The sequence below is a fragment of the Gallus gallus genome, chromosome 11 (assembly GCF_016699485.2).
Source record: "Gallus gallus isolate bGalGal1 chromosome 11, bGalGal1.mat.broiler.GRCg7b, whole genome shotgun sequence".
In the NCBI taxonomy this organism is placed as follows: Eukaryota; Metazoa; Chordata; class Aves; order Galliformes; family Phasianidae; genus Gallus; species Gallus gallus.
In genome coordinates, this window is record NC_052542.1 from 3136963 (window position 1) to 3156928 (window position 19966).

Sequence of the window (19966 nt, forward strand, 5' to 3'; positions counted from 1 at the left end):
AAATGGCAAAGAGTTATTGCTGAAGGGTAAGTACTTCATGTTGATATTAATATCCACAAAGGATTATAGTGTTCTGAAGTTATCAGTGTTTCTTAACTGAAGAGTGAAATCGTTGCACTTTCTGAAACAGAGTTATTACATTGCTAAATCCTTTGAGATGTGTAGTATTAGCCAACTTGTTTGGTAGAACTGTTCCCTAGCCTAGATTTGCAAAGTACAGCAAAAGATCAGTAGTAATTTCATGCCTTTTTATTTAGGGAGAAATCAGAGATCTCTGCTTAACTGTTCATTTAATTATTTACTCTGCTGCAGCCTAACTGTTGTGTGGGTTGCATGGGAAAGCGTTGGCTCTTTCCTTCACGCAGACCACAAATGCAGTCTTTGGAACTCTGAACTGTTTCAAAAGGACTAATATATTATCAGCAATACAGCTTTTAACTTATCTTTGGTAAAACTGTGCTTAGTTTGTGTAGCTTTTGCAGGTGCCAAAGCTGATGAGTGTAAATATGTAGATGATGTCCGCAGTGTAGTGCTTAAGAAGCACACATTCAATTGCTGGGGTAAAACTCAGTGAACACAAAATTTTAATGAGAGTGCTAATCCACAGTGAAGTAAATAATGTTACGCACTAGTCTTATAAACAGCAAATGAGCAAATTACACTCCTAAAATACCAACAAATACCAACAGTTCAGCCTTCAACTGCAGATTCTGCCAGAAGTAGACATCCAACTGCAGCTTATGAGAGTTCAGTATTGTCAGTGTAAGTGAGTTTGAGCCTGCTTAAAGCACAGAGGATCCTTTTGCTGCCTAAAAGCTGTCTAGGTTGAGATCACTCATCTGCCCTTTCATTCTGCTGTTCTCTCCTCGCATGCAGCCTCACTGTTGCATGGACTGTTACCTAGTGGAACTTTTGCCCTTTTGTTTATAAATGAAATGCTGTCATCTGTGTTTTTGTTAGCTTATCTTAATGTGGTGGGCTCTTCAGGCACCTTAATAATTTCAGTACTTTGCTGCTGAAGGTACAGGTATCAGGGATCTTGAACTGCTTGGAGAAGACAAAAAAAATTATTTTGGCTGTTCTGTTCTTCAGCTCAGTTCTGCAGAACTTCGTTGTCATTGTATGGTATGAGGAAGGTTATCTGAGCATTGCACAGCCTTTTTCAGGGAACCAAGTTTTATCTTGTGGTACAGTTGTTTGGGGAGGTATTACCACTTAACACGTGGAATTTGCTTTGTCAAAAACTGTCACAACAGTTCCTTTTAATAACAACAAACAAATAGGAGAAAAAAAAAACCAAAACAACAGTAAACTCTGCAGTGTAATGGAAATGGGTTTGGACAGATTTTTTTTATGAAAGCTTAATCCTTAGAGCTGTGAACAAATGTCTTCACAAAATTGCATTGACTAATAAAACTATTTGGTTGTGTAGTAAAGAAATATTCTACCTGAATATAATTTGTTTCCTGTTCTAGAATGCCTATTGTGTGCATCTATTTGCACCCAGCTCTTGGGAGAACAATAAGTCAAGCAAACTATTCTTGTTTTCTGGGCAAAATTTCCGGCTAAATTCTGGCTTGGTGTGACCAGCTGTATAGAAATTTGTGAAAGATCTTGACACACAAAAATCTGCAGAAGCCAAAATGAGTTATCCAAACACAACTAACGTGCTTTACGCCAGGGATCAATTTTGCGTACCTTAAGCCATCTATAAAATTGGTTTGATGTAAGTTAGGTTCTCTGCAGAGATAATTTTCAGCATGCCAAGGTGCATGTATGGGGGATGCACTCCAGGGATCAACTAATTCAGCTATTTTGTCCTGACTGAAGAGTGAGCCTATATGATTAGTTGAACATAACTGCCTAGTGTTTAGATAGCTGAAATTAGGCTGATGGAATCCCATACCAGCTGCTTTCGTATCCATTCTAGTTTCTAATTCTTAATTCCAGTGTTATTTGTAGATGGAATACTAAAACTATGAGTGATAGATTAAATATGTAAGATGTAGTAGTGTTCTCTGTGCAGGAAAACCTCTCCGTTTGTCTCTAGCTGTCACAGGCTTTGTGACCAGAGATAAACATCTCTGTTTGTAAACAGTGTTGCTAGCTGCCCTGCAGCCTGTCTCATTACAAAAATACTTTTGCTGTGGTGTGCACAAAGGAACCTGTATGTGCATAGTAAAATTACAAATAAGACATCAGCTCTTATACTGCTCCAGAAATAAAACTGTGTTGTGGGGAGAAGGATTTACTTTGAGCTTCTGTTTTTTTAGTGAATCTCTGCTGTTCCTCAGTTATGAAGAGGTAAATGAACCACTGAGTTCCTTCCTTTCTCAGACCTTACACTTCACTTCTAGTTCTGATTTGAAAGGATATAATCCATAAATTAAGAATTATAATTGATATTTTAGGCAGGGAGAATGATGGGAACTCAGCAGGTTGTCATCACAGCTTGTAGCTGTAGCTGGGGGATTTGTCCAGCTTGCCTGCCCTGCAAAGCACATTAGAGATTATGGGTTCCTCTTGAGATACTCTGAGTGGAGGTGTGATGGAAGGATGGTATATGTGCCTCTACTGACTTTCATTTAATCAACTCAGATATACACCTGTAAAAGCAAAGTAGCTTTGTAATCAAAGTACTCTTGGGAATCCTTTTAAAAATGTTTTAAGATTAATTTGCATTACTATGTTTTTCCCGGTTATATGTATTGCTTAGACAAAAGCTAGTTATACAAGGTCCATCTGTGCCTTCAGCATGCCTTAACTTGTCACGTAGATAAAGCCTCTGTAAAAACTAGCTGAATGTTTCTGGATTAGTCATGTCCAAATGGATATACTAATTTCCACTTATTGAACTGAGCATGATGAAGAATAAGGGGAGTGGTAGTTTTCTTTGAGGGAGTTTGGAAACTGACAACAAAAGAGAACAAAACCTTAACAGGTTAAGTCATGCAGCTGCTCCTGCGAACTTCTCAAAGGGATGATTGTTCTTGTACTAGTCTGGCTGAGTACACTTCATCACCATGAAGCTTCCTGGTCTTTATGATAGTTGCACTGTGCCTAATTGTTTGGCTTTCTTTTATATTCGCTGATATGTCATTCTCATCATTATTTTAGCCATTATTTTAGCTGTATTTTGTCTGTAGTTTTCCTTGAATTCTTTTTTTTTTTATCCATCACTAAAGAAAATGCAACGGCTTACAATGAAGTCTTGTGCATACACAACACTAGTGGGAAGACTGCTTCTCTATCCTAATCTCCTTCCAGAAACAAAGCAATAATAATGACATATGAACCCTGTCCTCCATTCTTAGCCTTCTCCAAAAATTTTCGTTGTCTAAGAGAATAACGAAATAAAACCTGCCCACAGACTGCCTGGTACAGCTGTGCCACCATGGCAGTGAGGTAAATGTTGGGCAAAGATTTGGATATCCTTTAATTAGTTCTATTCTGTCTCCTGGGCTTATGTGTTTGCATGGATAGGAGTATGCACACATAGGATTTTTAGGTTTTGTTTCATTGGACATCTTTGATGCTTTATGGAACACAGGTGATTCACAAAGTGAATACTATTCTATAGACCTGTCCATGCCTGGGTGGGCAAGCTATAAGAAGTTCAGGGAACTGTGATGGAGAACTGAAGATAAAGTGCATAGTTGGAGTGGTGGCTGTAAATAGAACAATTTGGTTTGGAAGGCAATTGGCTGGGTTTAGAAGTTATTAATAATTTAATAATTAAGAAGCCTTAATTGTTGAAAGATAACGAAGACTGAGAAGTAACGAAACAAGTGGAAAACATCAACCTAATTGGAATGTAGTTTACATACCTAAAAAATAATAATAATAAAAAAAAATTAGGGGTTAGGGCAAATAAATTATTCTCTGTTGCAGAGTATGTAGCTCTCTCTTTATGAAATGTTCCTTGCAAAAAAAATCTTGCATCATGAAAACTAATACTGCATAGCTACCGTCCAAGACCAAAGGCTCAGTAATTAAGAATGTGGAAAACAATACCTGTGTCACAAGATGGTGCTTGTCCAGGAGACTTCATGCTTCAGACTGTAAGCTATCCTCATGTGAAGCTGGGGCAAGAATTCCCTGGAGTGTCTTTCCGAGGTCACCTCCACTCTCTTCCAAAACTAATGGAGATAACAAGCTCTTCCCATGCAAGTAAGTCTGTTTGAGGGTGCTGGTATTTCTCATTGGCACACAATATACACTGGACAAATATTTTATTGTATTTTGTATACATGCTTTGTTACACTCCATTTGATTTTATTTTGGTCAAAGGACACTTGTTGAGGAAATGGAATCATCCATTGTAGGTTTTGCTCGTGAAATTGAAAACAGAATATAGAAATCTCTAGAGGAGATCAGATTAATACTTTGGTGATGTGTTTTAGAATGTGTATGAAAAGCAGACATTACACTGAATGTACAACTGTTAGTGAAGGTGATTTTGGCTAACATTTAATTAGCTTTTCTTAACTTCTCAGTATAATACTCTTTTTTGATGTGAGACACAACTGTGCAACACCCAGATCCACATATTGGTGAAATTAAAAGATGATGTCCTTTCACAGAACTTGAATGTAAACTTACAATGCCTGGAAATGGAGCATATGGAGCACAGTGTTTGGGGGGGAGGGGTTAATGTTCATAGAGAAAAACATGCCCTAGCAATTGCAAAAAACAATACTTTAATCCAGTCACTTGTTTTACAGATTTTTCTATTGTGGTTAGCTTTGTTTGGCCTTCCATTGTGCAGGAAGGTATCTAGAGCAAGCCCACCAAGGAATCAAATTAAAAAGAAAAGCCAAGTGGCATTTGGTGATGCTAGAAAACACAAATGGTGAATAGAGAGGAGTCAGATGCTCTTTATGAGAGGGACATAGAGCTTTGGAAGAGTCCAATTGTGAAAAATGCTGAAATGGAGTAAAATGAAGATGAAAATGCCAGGCCATGCAATGAGCAAAGCAATTGTCATCTTATCTGAAAATCAGGGATTGAATGTATGGGTTATCTTGACAACAATGTGATTTAATACACTTTATATACTTAAAAGAAAAAAAAAAGACACTCTGTAAGCATTATAATTAATGGAATACCCACTGTACTTTTGAGACAGTGATAAGCAGCATCTCTAAGATGAAAGAACAAAGAAATCCAGGACATCAAATATTTTTTAAAATATTATTATTATTTAAAAAAAGAAGAGTTACTAAAGTGAGTACATAGGAGGTGAGAAAACAAAGTGTAATGAGCAGATACTGCACAAACCAAACTTCTCAGTTTTGTTAGTTCAAGAGGCCACCCGTTTTCAATTTCATAAGTAAAACTTGTGACTCAGTTTCTTCAGCAAGAATAGCAAATGTGCTTTGATCAAAATAGAACAGAACAGACTTCAGCACAGCATGCAATATGTACTGCAATAAAATTGGTCTAGTATGCTCTCTTTGCCAATCAAAGACCTAACATATACAGCAAGCAATTATTATGGTTTGTTTAGTAAATATTTGTCTCTCTGAAATAGAAAAACGTGTTATTTTCATACTGTGTTGCTAAGCTTACAGTTTTTTTCTAAGTCATGCAGAAGTTTTACAGTATACAGCAATGTCAACATCTCTTACACTGTATTAAGGTCTGCAGATAGTTTGAGTCCACTTGTGCAAGGCAGCTGCTAAGACACATTTTAGTGTGGTGAGAGCTGTGAGAAAAGCAATAGGCACAAAATCACAGTGCACTGCTATCTACAAGTGCCTATGTTCAGCTTGATGATTACTTCCAAACACTTACTAAGACATCTGTTGTTTGTGGTGTTTTGTTTTCTGCTAACAGCTTTGCTCAGAGCACCTGTGAGCAGCTTCCAGCTTCTTCCCATGCATTGCTTTCCCTCACTAAGAACAGCACTGACACTTCTCCTATTATTTTGCCTATAGCAATTACTTGTAACAGTGTGGTGGTATATGCTAATCCATGTGAGAAGGGGAGGAGTTGTCTATTTGCCTTCTAGGTTAATTGTGTAAGTTGATTTAGACTTCAAAATGCAGAAAAGCTTTTGCTTCCATTATATTAAAATAATTTAGCATAGCCTTCTTCAATTGATTACCTTAGTTGTTGAAAATGTGCACCAAAAAATCCAGGTCTTTAATCTTGTGCTTTTTATGTATTCCGTGTGTAGTACTTTAGCTTGCTGTCTTTCCATTTGAGATAATCCATTTTTCCCTTCGTTTTCAATTTCTTTAGTGGTTACTGTTTTTGTAAAGAGAAAGATTATTCCTAATAATCTTAAAGAGAAAGATTATTCCTTATTCCGTTTTCTCTTAAGGAGACACTCTTGGAAATCTCCTTAGTTTGTACTGGCTGAAAGAGCAGGGAGTGAAGAGTTAGAAGGGAGGAATTTTTGCAAGGGGAGCCACAGGTCAGAACTTCTTATTGCTGGAATCAACTTCATTCTTTTTTCTTTTTAATTTTGGCAGAGATAATTTTGTACCACAGTGCCCTTTATTTGTTTATTCATTTAATTTCTACCTATTTCAAAATATCTACTGATCTGTCAGGTTGTCTTATGCTTTACTTTTACTATACCTGATGTTTGGACTTAGTCTAAAAGCATTAGAGGAGTGAAGAATGCACAGCCTGTGTTCAAAACACAATAAAGATAACGCTTCATAACGCTTCATGAAGTGAGCATGTTTTGAGATCTAGAAATTAGTGGGCGTGGGCTGGGAGGAGGGGGAGAAGTGGAATAAAAAAGAGAAGAAAAGAGAAGGAAAAAGAAAAGAGGTTTCTGGTTAATATTTAGAAGTCTTGTAACAACAGAGTTTGGTCTTGGTATTGTTCAGTTTCATTAGAGCTACCCAGTGTGTTTGCACATGGTGCTTAAACAGTTCTCTTGGCTTTAGTAGTGATTTCCGGGTGCGAAAGTGGCTTTTGACCTGTCACAGCTCTGTGTAAGGAAATAGTTATCAAAGGAAACATTTGAGGACAAAGGTGCAGACAGCAGCATAGCTGTGCCCCTGCTTGTATGCTTTGCTTTGTGGTAACTTCATCTGCTTTACTGAAAATAGAGGAACAGAAACAGCAAAAACTTCTCTGTCAGAGTTAACAGCTCTGATACAGGTTCTGATGCATAACATTGGGTACTAAAAATAAACAGATTAAGTTGAACAAACAAGTTTATTCCCTATGGTTTCTGATGTCAAGGTTAAAAAGTTTTCTTGGGAATTCTCTTTCCAAAACCTATTTCTTTTTTTCTTTGCAGGTCATGGTAACCATAAAGAAAACAGCCCTTTCCTCAACAGTTCAGAAGCCAGCAAAGGAGGTGATTACTATGACAAAAATCTGGCCTTGTTTGAGGTAATTTCTGACTGTTTTTCACAGTTTTGATGTGACTTGTGATCTTCCAAACTGGCAGGGGCTGAACATGTTATTTATCATTCAGTGGAATGTGGAGCACTGCAAAGGTTCAGGTGCTTTGGTACCTAACTCTAACTGATGGGGAACTTGATATCTAAAAGCCTTTGGTGTGTTGAAGTCTATAAAGTACTAAAACATAATGGTAGCAGAAGTGACCTGAGTAGTCCAAACAGTGAAGTTGTGTTAGACCAGCCAGACCCATACAAAATTGAGCAGAATCATCTTCCTCACCTCACTGGCACTTGCATTAAGTGAAAATATGCCATGGTCTGCCGAGACCAAGTTTCTAAAAGACATTCTCAGTAGTTGAGGTTCTGGGGAGCAGTGCAGAGAGTTTGTGGATGGCTCTGCAGCTGCTTTCCGGCAAGGCTCCTGAATTATGGCTTCACAGCTATCCTGGGAACTTGCACCCCATGTTTCCCATCCTGGGAACTCAGCATGGGGCAGCCTGAGCTGCTCCTATGCCCAGGCAGGTTGACCCCTGCAGAGCTCAATGCCACACAGCTGAACCTAACACACAACTAACCTGCTGCCCTGGAAATGCTACAACTTGGTTTTCATGGCAGTATGCTTGAGCTAAAGACTTTGAAGCATGCTCCCAGCTCTGGTGTCTCTTTCCTCCAAAGCACAGTAAATCTGTGATCAGGATGAATTCACTTGCAGGTCGTGGAGGGCTGGCTGATTGTGGAATTTGATCTGCTGTTACTTACATGCCTGCTTTTCTCATAAGCAATAGCGCAGTAAGCACACCAGGACTGCAGGCTGTTTCTGTAGTACTAAAGAGGAGGAACAGAAAATCCCAAAGGCTATGCTGCCCAACTGAATGGAAAGCACATTACCTCAACCTCTTTCTGGAAGTAATCATAACCACATTTTTAAAGATGAAAACTGTAGGTTTCATAGATGAGATCTGTGGAAAGAGTAAGAAAAGGGATGCTTAGATCATGCCATCCTTTCAACTGTTTGGAGTCGGTTTATGCATCAGATACAAAGCACTGATCCTCCCAGAAACTGTTCATGACAATGCATGAAGATATGATAAAACTTCAGACAATGAAATCTGTCTTAATCAGCTTTTTATTTTCTGTGTAGAGAGTCATTTCTCTTTGCCATGCAGTACATATTGTGCAATTTGACATGTAAAGCATTTCAGCTTCAGAGAGAGAGGAAGGCAGTGACTTTGTCCTGATTTTGTTTCTTTCAGGCTAGCTGTTTCACCGGGCTGCTTTTTGTATGGTTTTTTTTTTTTCTTCTTCTTTGTCCGAGGAAAGTATTTGTTTGCGTGGAGAAGCCACAGATTTGGCCTTGAAAATGCTTTCAGAAGCAGATGTTGGATGGGAAGAATGTAAAACTGTGAGGCACTGCAGATGTGGCTTCTGTGATTAAAAAAAAAAAATCTAGATCCACACGAGTAAGAGTACATAGTTTGAAAAATAGAATAAAACAGTCAGACCTGTGTCTACAATGATACTGCTGCCTTATTTGTAAACTTGACCCTTTTAAAAGTGTGTATCTCTTTTTGTCAACTGTCATTAGAGACGCATACTAGGCACATATTCATTATCTTATAGTCACAAAGCTCAGAGTTGTTCTTTACTGATATAATTTGTTTTTCAGTACCTAAGGAGAAGGGTGTATATAGTGCATACCTGTTGCCATGGCTTTTTCCTAGCAGAGTTGCCCTTGTTTCAGAAAATAAATCCTCTCATCAGGGCAATTAAATACTCTCTGGTTCCCTTGATTTTACTCATGGAAGGCTTGACCCCAGGAGTTCTCCCTCAATGCTGTGAATTGTCTTCCACAGGAAGAACTTGATATACGACCAAAAGTGTCATCTCTGCTTGGCAAGCTGGTCAACTACACTAATCTTACCCAAGGTGTTAAGGAACATGAAGAAGCAGAAAGCACTGATGGTTCCAAGAAGAAAGTATCAAAAGTAAGTAAAGATTCTTTCTGTGGCCAGCTAATCAACTCAGTGATTCCATGTGTGGTTTTAGAGATTTGGACTCCTTTCTGCTTTATCTTAACTTCTGTAGTTCCAAGGTGTCATGACAGCTTTGCAAAGAAATGCCATAGAGCTCATTGGTGGGTAATAAGATGATGTAAAAAACTGGAACTGAAACAAGTGGTTGAGGATAGTGCACTACAGTATCGTTGCATATACCCAGTATGGATTTAGATAGATGGAATATGCTTTTAGCAGTGAATCAAATCAACAATGACAAAAAAAACCCACAACTTTTTCATAGCACCAGTTAGGCTCCTGGAAGTATCTGAGGTTTGTGAGCCTGGTAGGTATGACACAGGACTTGCAGAAGACAACGCCCCTCTAGAGTGGTGGGTGGAGGTCAGATTGGGCACCCTGGGGCAGCTCAAGTATCATTGTGGTTGCTAGACGTTTAATCAGCTGAATTCCACCCCAAAGGATCTACATTCAGATCTTTAGCCTGTTTAGGCTGGCTATAGTAACTACGCTGAAGGTGGGGTTTGATTGTTGGTTGATTTCTATCACAAGCACTGTGTTCTAACTGCTGTTCTTAGTGGCCTGGCAGTCAGGCAAGCACTTCAGTTAGTGCTAAAACCTTTAGTGGTATGGTTGCATTTTATTGCACTTGCATGCCTATCAGTTTGCTTGCATTTTTTTTTCAAAGGAAAATTTTCTAAAAAGCTAAGATGGCATTTGAATTCTACAGATTTCATCCTACAGCACTGTCAGAAAGTCTTGAGGTGTTTCAAACAGAGAAAGAAGTGATAATGCTGTTTTTCAGTATGTTGTTCTCAAAGAGAAAACATGTAAATCCCTGCTGACTGCTGGATTCCAGCTTCCTTATGCACATTCTGTTTCCTTACTCTGCTTGTTTTCACACTCATTTTAATAAAGTTACTTAGTCACCATGATGCTTGAAGTTGAATTTTATCCGAGACTACAAATGCTAAAATGTTGTGATATTGTGGTTAGTATGTTGTCATTACAAGTCTGAGTGAAGGTTGTCTAGGTGCTATAACTGCATTTTGGTACTTCAACCTTACTTCTGAAAAACAATTCAAACAGTTTAACTATTGCTTTTTTATGGTACTTGGCATTATGTTGACTGTTGAGTCTGTTCAAAGTTTTTACCTTCATATAACCAATATGAAATTTCATCTGCTTCTATGTTTTAGCATGCTTTTGAGGGAAATAATGCCAGAGATCAGCTGTTAATATGGTGATGTAGCATAAGACAAAAAAAAAAAAAAAAAAAATTTGTCTACTTCTTGCAGATTCATTATTATCTTAACAAAGGTAAAATGAAGGGAGATTCAAATAGGTACAGTCCTTACCATCTAGAGACAGTTCTGTGCATTTTTCCCATTTGTTTCCTCATTAATTGCCTATCCAGGATACCAAAGTAAGATGCAGTCTAATGTGAAAGCTTATCACTTATTTTTCTTCTGAGAAAGAATTAGGAGAATTTGGTGATGTAGTGTAATGTTGGTTAAAGAAGTTACAGTATAGCTTTGTACAAAAGAATTGCAGCAAATAACAGGCAAGTGGGAAGTTGTTTTTAACTTAAACTCAATACAGTACTTGTGAAAGCTCTGCTTCTGTGGCAACGTGCACTTTGGGCTTCTGGTTGTCCAAAATTATGCCCAAGTAAAATGCGTGCTTACAGACTTCTCAGATGGTTGGTGTAGAGTGAGTGGGTAACTATTCCAAAAAGTGACAGTATTCCTGTCTTAATATCTCAGTGTTTTCAATGTAAACACTACATTTTCCTTAAGTGAATATTTGCCTAACTTGTCTGTCTCGGAGATAAATTACATCAATTGCAATATCATAACAGTAGATTGAATTTCTTCTCCCCATCTTGCTTCAAGCAATATGAGAGTTTAAACATCTTGTAGAATATAGTTGAGTACTTGACCAATAATTGTCATATGATTAAAAATGGAAAATTCAAAACTAGTAACAATGCAATGCTGTACCATTATCCCCCAAATTGTACCCTTTTAAATTAGAGAGGAGAGCATGAGAAAGTGCACAAATCTGAGTGGCAGGTGTTTAAAAAAAAAAAAAAAAAAAAAAGAGCTCTTTCTTCCAAATTTTAAGTTTAAATGAGTAGAGAATGAAGTGCTTTGCCTGGTGAAGATCGCTGTTCTTGATGCCTGCTTTCTCAGCTGACATGACCAAAAGAGACTTGACATTTCCACAAACTCTGGAAAATACATTACATGGCTGTCCTCCCTTCTAATCTTTTGGAATGATTAACACAGTTTGTAGAAGGTGCGAACGAAGATGAGAATTTCAGTGCAGAACCCCTATGATTCTATGAAAACAGCTCGATATAGACATGCTACCCCGTTTCAGCATTCCCATTAAATATTTTTGATGCTATCATTCTGTTTCAGACATATGTCAGAAAAAATTGTAGTAGGGTAGAGATTTTGATTGCTTTTTGTGTTTTGTAAGTATGGTCTTATATTGAAGCACTTGGTCACAGCACTGTGAAAATATCCCCTTCTCATGGTAGAAATTACATTAAGTATTTGGTATCTTTAATAAGTCAGTGCATTTCTGTGCTGCTGTCTGCCCTCATGCTACAGAGCAACCGCCAAAGCTGTCATTACTGATCTATGTCCCTGAGCCCTGCAGCCAAGTGCTTTGATAACCTGCCATGCTGGTACAATGGAAACAGTGTCCTTCAGACTCAGATCGATACTGATATCAATTATGTCTACAGCTGATAAGAGTGAACGCTATGCATGCAGAAACATGATATGCATTGAAATTGAGGTTTTCGAGATGATTCTTTCCCTTCTCAGTTGAACTAAAGCATTCTTCAAAATGTCTGTGCTTTATTTCATTTATGCAACACGAGGCATCTAACTTGTTTATTTGACAGCTATAGAGACAGAACTTAACTACCTTTTGTTTCAGATTGTATTCTGCTGAGGCTTCAGTACAGGTTTAGTTTCACTCATTCCAATGGAGGCTGCTGATCATAAAATGTATAAAGAGAGTTAAGTTGCTGCAGTTTAAGTCATGTTAAATACTTCTGTGAGCAGGCTGGTGCAAACAGTGTTTGTGCATCATTTCATGGTGGTATTTTGTATTCCACAGGGCAAGAAAATACAAAGTAAACTCTGTATTAAATTTGTCCTAAGTGCCTCAAATACATTAGTAATTCTGTGGTTTGGTTTTTGTCTTCTAGCAGACACTTACACATCTCCTAAGCTGCTCTACTCAGCAGTAGTCTCATAACTGTGCAATTAATGCACAGTTCTTCTTCCTATGTGGCTAAAGTTAAGTTGTAACTTGATGCGCGTTAAGAAGCTATTTCAAATGAATGGGGAGGGGAAGATGAACAGTAGAGCAAAGCTGCCAAATGGATCAGATAGGAATGAGCTGGAGTAAGGTAAATTCTTATGCAAAGGAAGCAGGTGCTGAGAGATGTGTAAAGGAGAGGCTAAAAACTCACCTGCTTTGCTAGTGCTTGGAAAACTGCATATGGAATATACAACAATTGTGCTCCACCTGCCCTTACTGTGTAGGAGGAATAAATAGATTGGGCTTTGGAGTAAACAGGTAAACTATACAGAACAGCCTGAGAAGATCCTCTACTGTAGCACTGGAAAAGCACATTTCAAAATCATTTCTGTTAGTGTCAGAAGGTGATAATTCCTTTCATCCTTACACATAATCCTGGCAAACTTTTTAGTTCTGTAGGACAGTAATTTTTATACGTATGGCAGTCGAAGTTTTGGGGACTTCTTTGTAGTATGGCACTGGAGCTGCTAAGTAACAGCTCTCTGGCCCCATTCTGGTAGGTCTCGTTAGTATGTCTGTTGCAAACCATCAGCATGTGGTCAGGAGGTTCACACCAGTTGCAGCATGTACAGGGAAACTGATTGCTCTGATTAACTTTAGTCACTGAAAGGATTCAAAGCTTACTTCAAAGAATTCAGTCAGTAGTTCCTTGTAGTTCAGATGATTGTTCAGGGGTTTCCTTATATGCTACTCATCTGTAATATGTTTAGGAATTCAGGTTTATTTATAGGAAAAAGTATGTAAATGGAGAGGTCTTTAGGAAGTTATTCTCTATTCCCCCCATGTTTCAGCATTCTTTGTAATTTTCAACGTAAAAGAAAACCTTAGAAAATGGAAGCAGTGGAAAACCTTGGCAGAAAACCACAGATTTGGGACTCTGAATTTCTGTGAGTGTCAGATGTGCCAATGGAGGAAACACTTCTATTCCTTGAACCTTACCAGCAACACTTTGGTATCAGTGTTTGGGATCTGACTGTCCTTTGAAAATGACTTTTCAGGCAAAGGAGAATTCTGTAAGATGCTGTGTCAAATGCATGCAATGTGAACTTCCTGTGAAGTCATGTAAATAACTTACATTTTCTCAGTCACTGTCAAAAATAATTCGGAGTCTGATGCTAAAATGATTTAAGCAAAAGAAAGGTAGAATTGTTAGTTTTATGTAAAATATACAGAATGGAAAAAAATACATTATGCATTTCTCTACATTGCTTCAAAATCTTTTGTACTTATAACATCACAAAAGTGTATTTTAAATTCTAGGAGTAAGGTAGGATCTATCCTACTGTGAGTTTGCATGCCTCACCTGGTTTCATCATAAAAACTCCGTGGTTCTACAATAAAACAAAAGTATTTTTAGTTGTTAATAATTGTTAAATGCTGAATATAATTGCAAATGTGTAGATCATAGAATTGTAGAATGGTTTGGGTTGGAAGAGCCCTTTAAGATCATACAGTTCCAACTCCCCTGCTATGGGCAGGGACACCTTCCTCTAGACCAGGTTGATCAAAGCCCCATCCAGCCTGGCCTTGAATGCTTCCAGGGAAGGGGCATCCACAACCCCTGTGGGCAACCTGTCCCAGTGTCTCACCACCCTCACAGTATAAAATTTCTTCCTAATATCTAGTCTAAATCTACCCTCTTCCAGTCTAAAACCATTTCCTCTCATCCTGTCGCTACATGCCCTCATAAAAAGTCCCTCCCCAGCTTTCTCGTAGGCACCCATCAAGTACTAGAAGGCTGCTATAAGGTCATGTTGAAGAGCCCCAGCTCTCTCAGCCTGTCCTCATAGGATGGATGTGAATTTGTTTATAAATTGATGGTTTCAGTATTAGTAGTTTGCTTTATGGTTTGTGGAAGAGGAGGACAGTAGTAATTGGTGTGCATTTCCCTTACGTTGCTCAGATTTGTCTCATTTGAAAAACTGAATTTGTACGATCTTGGGTTACCTATGCTTTGAATAATTGCAGGTAACGAATGCTGTGTACTTTTCTTTTCAGTCACCCAGCATGGGCACCCTGATGGGAGTGTATTTACCTTGCATGCAGAACATCTTTGGGGTTATTCTCTTCCTTCGGCTGACTTGGATGGTAGGAATGGCTGGTGTTCTTCAGTCCTTCCTGATTGTACTACTCTGCTGCTGCTGTGTAAGTATATAGCTAAAACAATGTCTGGTGTGTAATCCCTGTGAAACTACCAAGAAACTTGGAGGGGCTTCTTTGTAGGTGTACGTGTAGTGACAAGCCAGATTTATGCTAGATTCTCCTGCTTTGTTTGATAGGTGTGTGATTTGTTTTTAATTTTTATTTTTAATTTGTGTGATAATGTTTCTAAACTATCAAACTATGTGTAGTGTAGATACAGTCAAAAAAAATGGTGTTGGTTCTGCAAACAGCTTTTTTCTGTGTCTGTCTCAGACTGCCTGCTTTGCTGCACAAGCCTTTGCCAGAATTTCAGCTCTGTGAAGGGAGTGAGGCCTGTTATGTTACCATGCTTTGTCTGAAGACAGCCATTTCTCAGACCTTTCTCAGGCAAAAGTCTTAGCAGCATGATGATTAAATTTCTGGTAACCTGTTTTCCTTCAGATAATGACCTGAATAAATAGAAAGGCTGAATAAATAGAAATATTGTGGCAAGTTTACTCTCACAAGGAATAAGTTAAAATTTGAATAATGTTGTTGTCCCGATTAATTCATTTTTCTTCTTTTTGCAGACTATGCTGACAACCATATCAATGAGTGCTATTGCTACAAATGGTGTTGTTCCAGGTAAGTGTAGTGTGATACTTCTCATTAGTGGAAAAGAACGTTGCTGTAAGCTATTAACATGGTTTATTCCAGATACATTTGGTTAAGTCAGGATACAGAGCCTGAATTAATATCTAGTATTTCTCTTCAGTATTTTGTTTTTATTCACCACTGTACTAATAAAAAAATGATTTAATTGAAGCCTTAGAATAGCAGATGCACACTACAGTTACATTTTTTGTTGTTGTAATAATCAAAAAATGACGATTTTACTCTCACATCTCTTGTTTCATAGCTGGTGGCTCCTATTTCATGATATCAAGGTCATTAGGCCCAGAGTTTGGTGGAGCTGTAGGTCTGTGCTTTTATTTGGGAACAACATTTGCAGGAGCGATGTACATTCTTGGTGCCATTGAGATTTTATTGGTGAGTAATACTGGAATAGTCACGATTTTAAGTCAGCTAGCAGACAGAAAATACTGCAGTATTCTTGTCCCATATTCACATGCACATTCACAAATCAGACTGGAAAGTCTCCAATTCACTATGGTCAGTGTTGACCTTTTAAAGTTACACATTCTGTGCATGTCTAGAATGCAAAGTCTACTGAAAACATGGATGAAAGTATGACTAAATTAAAGACACATGCTCATCATTGATAAAGTTGGCTCAGTTGCCCTGTTGAAATTGGGCTATTAGCCCTCAATTTTTTTTTCCTGTTAACTCAAGGACAGTTCCTGGTGAAGAGCATGCTGCAGTGATAAACATTTTTCATATGGGAACAAGATCGCTACAGTAGTATAGACAGAGTTCTGTTTCTGTGCTCCTTCAGCTTGCTTTCTTCTTATTTCAGACATATATTGTGCCACAAGCAGCAATTTTTTATCCATCCGGTGCCCATGATGCATCCAGTGCTATGCTAAACAACATGAGGGTGTATGGAACTGTATTCCTCATCTTAATGGCAGTGGTGGTCTTTGTAGGTGTGAAATATGTTAACAAATTTGCTTCCCTCTTCTTGGCCTGCGTAGTAATATCCATATTATCCATTTATGCTGGAGCTATCAAGTCCATCTTTGATCCACCTGAATTTCCGTGAGTAATATTTCTTCCTTGGTGGGGTATAGCTTTGACTACAGATTTGGAAGATGGGATTCAATGGAAGTTGCTTAAAACTTTATCCTCATACATTGTTTCCTTTTTGTGAATTATTTCAGATTATTTTTTAGCTGTGTATAGTAACAGCACACAGAGCTCATGGAATAGAAATTCCTTGGGCTAAAATAAATATATTGTCACATTCCTTAACTGTTCAGTAGAACTAAGTCTTGTGAGTGTACTAGATTGATGGAGGTTGACATTTCTCTGCTTCCCACAAAGACAATCCAGTATCTTAGCCTACGGCTATTGAGTACTTTCGAGCAAGAATTTATGGAGTCCTCCTCAACAAGAAAGAGTGTGGCAGCTCCATTTTTCTCCTGGCCAGTAAGAAATGATGTGCTGCCTTTGTGGTTGGAAACAGTGGTGGTGTGTTGCATCTGCTTCCTCAGAAGTAGAACATTTCTTGGGAATGAGGGAGGTATGATGAGTTCATGCTGAAGCTCCAGTGGAGCTTCCCCTTAATTTGAAAGCAGATGAGTTTACTGCTTGAGAAGCTGTGCTCTGGAAGTATGTCCCTTGGCTTGTTAAACATGTAATAACGTTTCTAAAACTCAAAGCTGAAACAGCAATAATGTGGGTGCACGTGTTTTCCAGAAATGCAAACAGTGTTTCCTGATACTGCTGGCAGGAGATGGAACATGAAAATAGAGGAGTTGATACTGCATAATTATTTACATTTCAGAGTGTTGTGACTGAGCAGTCATGACCCTCAAGCGCTCCCTTCAGATATTTGGGACTCAGTGATTATAGTAATTTACAACAGTGGCAGGTTCACAGCTGTAAAAAATAGTGTCTTTACCTCCCCTCATTATCTCTTGTATTGTTCTTGTATGTTCTCCCTGTCACTCTTCATTGGACTGTACTCCTTTTACGGCAATAACTAGATATTGCACTTATCTTTAATACTGGAGGCCAAGGCTCTAAACCCTAAAGAAATGCCCTTGTGTTATTGCCATTTTCCTGCCATTTTTTATCTGGCCATTTTCCTGGCCTGAGTGCTTGAGTTCTGTGAACCAATACAACTTATTAAAAAGGCAGAAAATAGTAAATTTTCACCCCGGCCCTGCTCCCAGTGAGCATTTTATGGCAACGGGAAGAGAGGCTGAACAAACTTCAGTGACAGCAAGCTGTTATTTATGTTGTATCACACTGTCTTTGGAATCATCTTTGGAGATGTGTGTTAAAAATCTTGAATGCTGGAATAAACTTAGTGAGGTGAATCACAACAGGCACTGGATGATTTTAGCAGTGATAATTTTCTGACAAGAACTGACAAGAAAGTTTGCTTATTGTGACTGAATTGAGTACTTCTAATTCTGAAGTGAAAATGTCAGAGATCACTTAAGTGCTGCTGCTCAGAAACTGGCACAGTGCCTTTCAAAGTATCTTCAGATATTCTTCTAGCATCTTCCATTCCTACAGTTCTGTTAAAATGAAAATAAAAATGTTGCTTAATGTTTCCTTTCATTATTTAATGTAAATTTATCCTTGTTACCAAATTTATTAAGTCACAATGTTACACATCTCCCAAAATTGGTGGGAACATCCAACCTTCGAGCAAAACAGATGCATCGTCATCTTCCTGCTACCACCATCTTTTCAAAGCTGAGAAATAACATAGAAAACTAGAGCCACTTGAAGCTTCCATGATGTGAAAGGGGGATGATGGGGAAAGACAGATTTCATATTGCAGGTGCTGTATAATAATGCTGTTTTTTACATTTTCCTTCCAGAATTTGCATGTTGGGCAACAGGACTTTGATAAGAGATCAGTTTGATGTTTGTGCCAAAACCATAGTTAAGGATAATATTACTGTGGCCTCTAAGCTTTGGGAGAACTTCTGCCACAATACAAACTTAACCACTGAGAACTGTGATGAATATTTCCTACTGAACAATGTTACGGAGATAGCAGGCATTCCAGGAGCTGCTAGTGGCATTTTAAAAGGTGTGGCATAAAAAGATATAACTTCTATAAAAATAGTCTAGCTCCTTCTTTGCCCGGTCCTGAATGTAATGTTGAAAAGCTTTCAGTATTGAAATGAATGCCAGAGAAGAGATGCTGTGTGCTCGTACTCCGCACTTAAAGTTCCAGTTAGAAAGGAACCAGTAGTCTGATTTCTAAAATGGATTCAGCATTTATTAGTGAAATTTGAAATGCCAACAACATAATTCCATATGCTTTCCCATATCTAAATAGCAAACCAGTATATATCCAGATCTCTGGTAAATATTGCTGCTGTTAATTTGCAGTTGCATGTGTGTGGATGTAGTGGCCCATTAAAAAGGCTCAGTGTATTTCTGGGGATTAAGGTCGATATGAAGTTAAAATAAAGTTACATGTAGTAATTTTAGAGGATAAAATGTGCTTAGATTTCTGTTGACCATTCATATGTATTTATTAATTTTGTTTTGTTTTTGAAAGCATGAAATTGAAATTTTCTTTCCCGTAACTTGCATGTCTTAATTTATATTGATCTGTGAATTGCATGAATTACATCTGTAATCTTCAGTAGTAGATTTGTTGCAATGAGAACAAGTCTGAACTGAAATATGCTTTTCTTTTCTGTGGTGTGATGATGATGGTGAAGACAACTTATGGAGCAATTATTTGGAGAAAGGAGAGGTACTGGAGAAAGCACATCACCCCTCTGTTGATGTAGCAGGCCAGAAGAGCAACTTTCATCTATATGTGCTTTCAGATATATCTACTTCATTCATGGTGCTGGTTGGCATCTTCTTCCCGTCAGTGACAGGTGAGAATATTAGGGAAATAATAGGGAAAGGGGCATTGTGGGTCTCTGACCTTGATCTTACGTCCATAATATATTTTCAGGCATCATGGCTGGTTCAAACAGATCAGGGGACCTCAAAGATGCACAAAAATCCATTCCTGTTGGCACGATTCTTGCTATTGTCACCACATCATTAGTCTGTATCCTTTTAAAATCAATACAGTCCTATTGCATTGCAAGTGACTCAGATGAATGCTTATGTATCTGATTTGTGGAACTGCTTTCAGGTGACTAAATTATGGTGGGTATGATTGGTCTCCAACAAGAAAAAAAAGTCCTTAGGCTGGAAGCATCTAAATTGCTATGTTATTGTTTTCCAACTCCTTTTTTGTGTGTGTGTTTTGTTTTATTCTTTTGCATTTTAGTTGCTTTTCTTTGCTACATAATTGTCTGTAGCTTTTCAGGCTGGTTAAATACAGATACATATTTTTCTTAGGATATAGTGGACTGATAAGGTGAGGGAAAGCTTTAACCACAGAAATGATAAGTTTCAGGTCCTTGAATGTATTTTTAGTTTGAGTGACTTAAAGTAGTATAT

General features: G+C 38.1%; 1 protein-coding gene across 4 annotated transcripts in view; it reads left to right on the forward strand.

The window, feature by feature from the left end:
- The window catches only part of SLC12A4 (solute carrier family 12 member 4), a 52744-nt gene that overhangs the window by 17133 nt on the left and 15645 nt on the right, over window positions 1–19966 (forward strand). For 3 of the 4 annotated variants that reach the window (XM_046899422.1, XM_046899421.1, NM_001389569.2), the window contains 9 exons: window positions 7265–7359; window positions 9224–9355; window positions 14726–14872; window positions 15439–15493; window positions 15768–15898; window positions 16326–16567; window positions 18367–18581; window positions 19225–19389; window positions 19470–19568. In XM_046899422.1, coding sequence (XP_046755378.1) covers window positions 7265–7359; window positions 9224–9355; window positions 14726–14872; window positions 15439–15493; window positions 15768–15898; window positions 16326–16567; window positions 18367–18581; window positions 19225–19389; window positions 19470–19568 — 1281 coding nt within the window. Of the gene's footprint in view, window positions 1–3891; window positions 4171–7264; window positions 7360–9223; window positions 9356–14725; window positions 14873–15438; window positions 15494–15767; window positions 15899–16325; window positions 16568–18366; window positions 18582–19224; window positions 19390–19469; window positions 19569–19966 lie in introns of all 4 variants that reach the window. The other variant, XM_015292366.4, reaches the window with a different exon arrangement.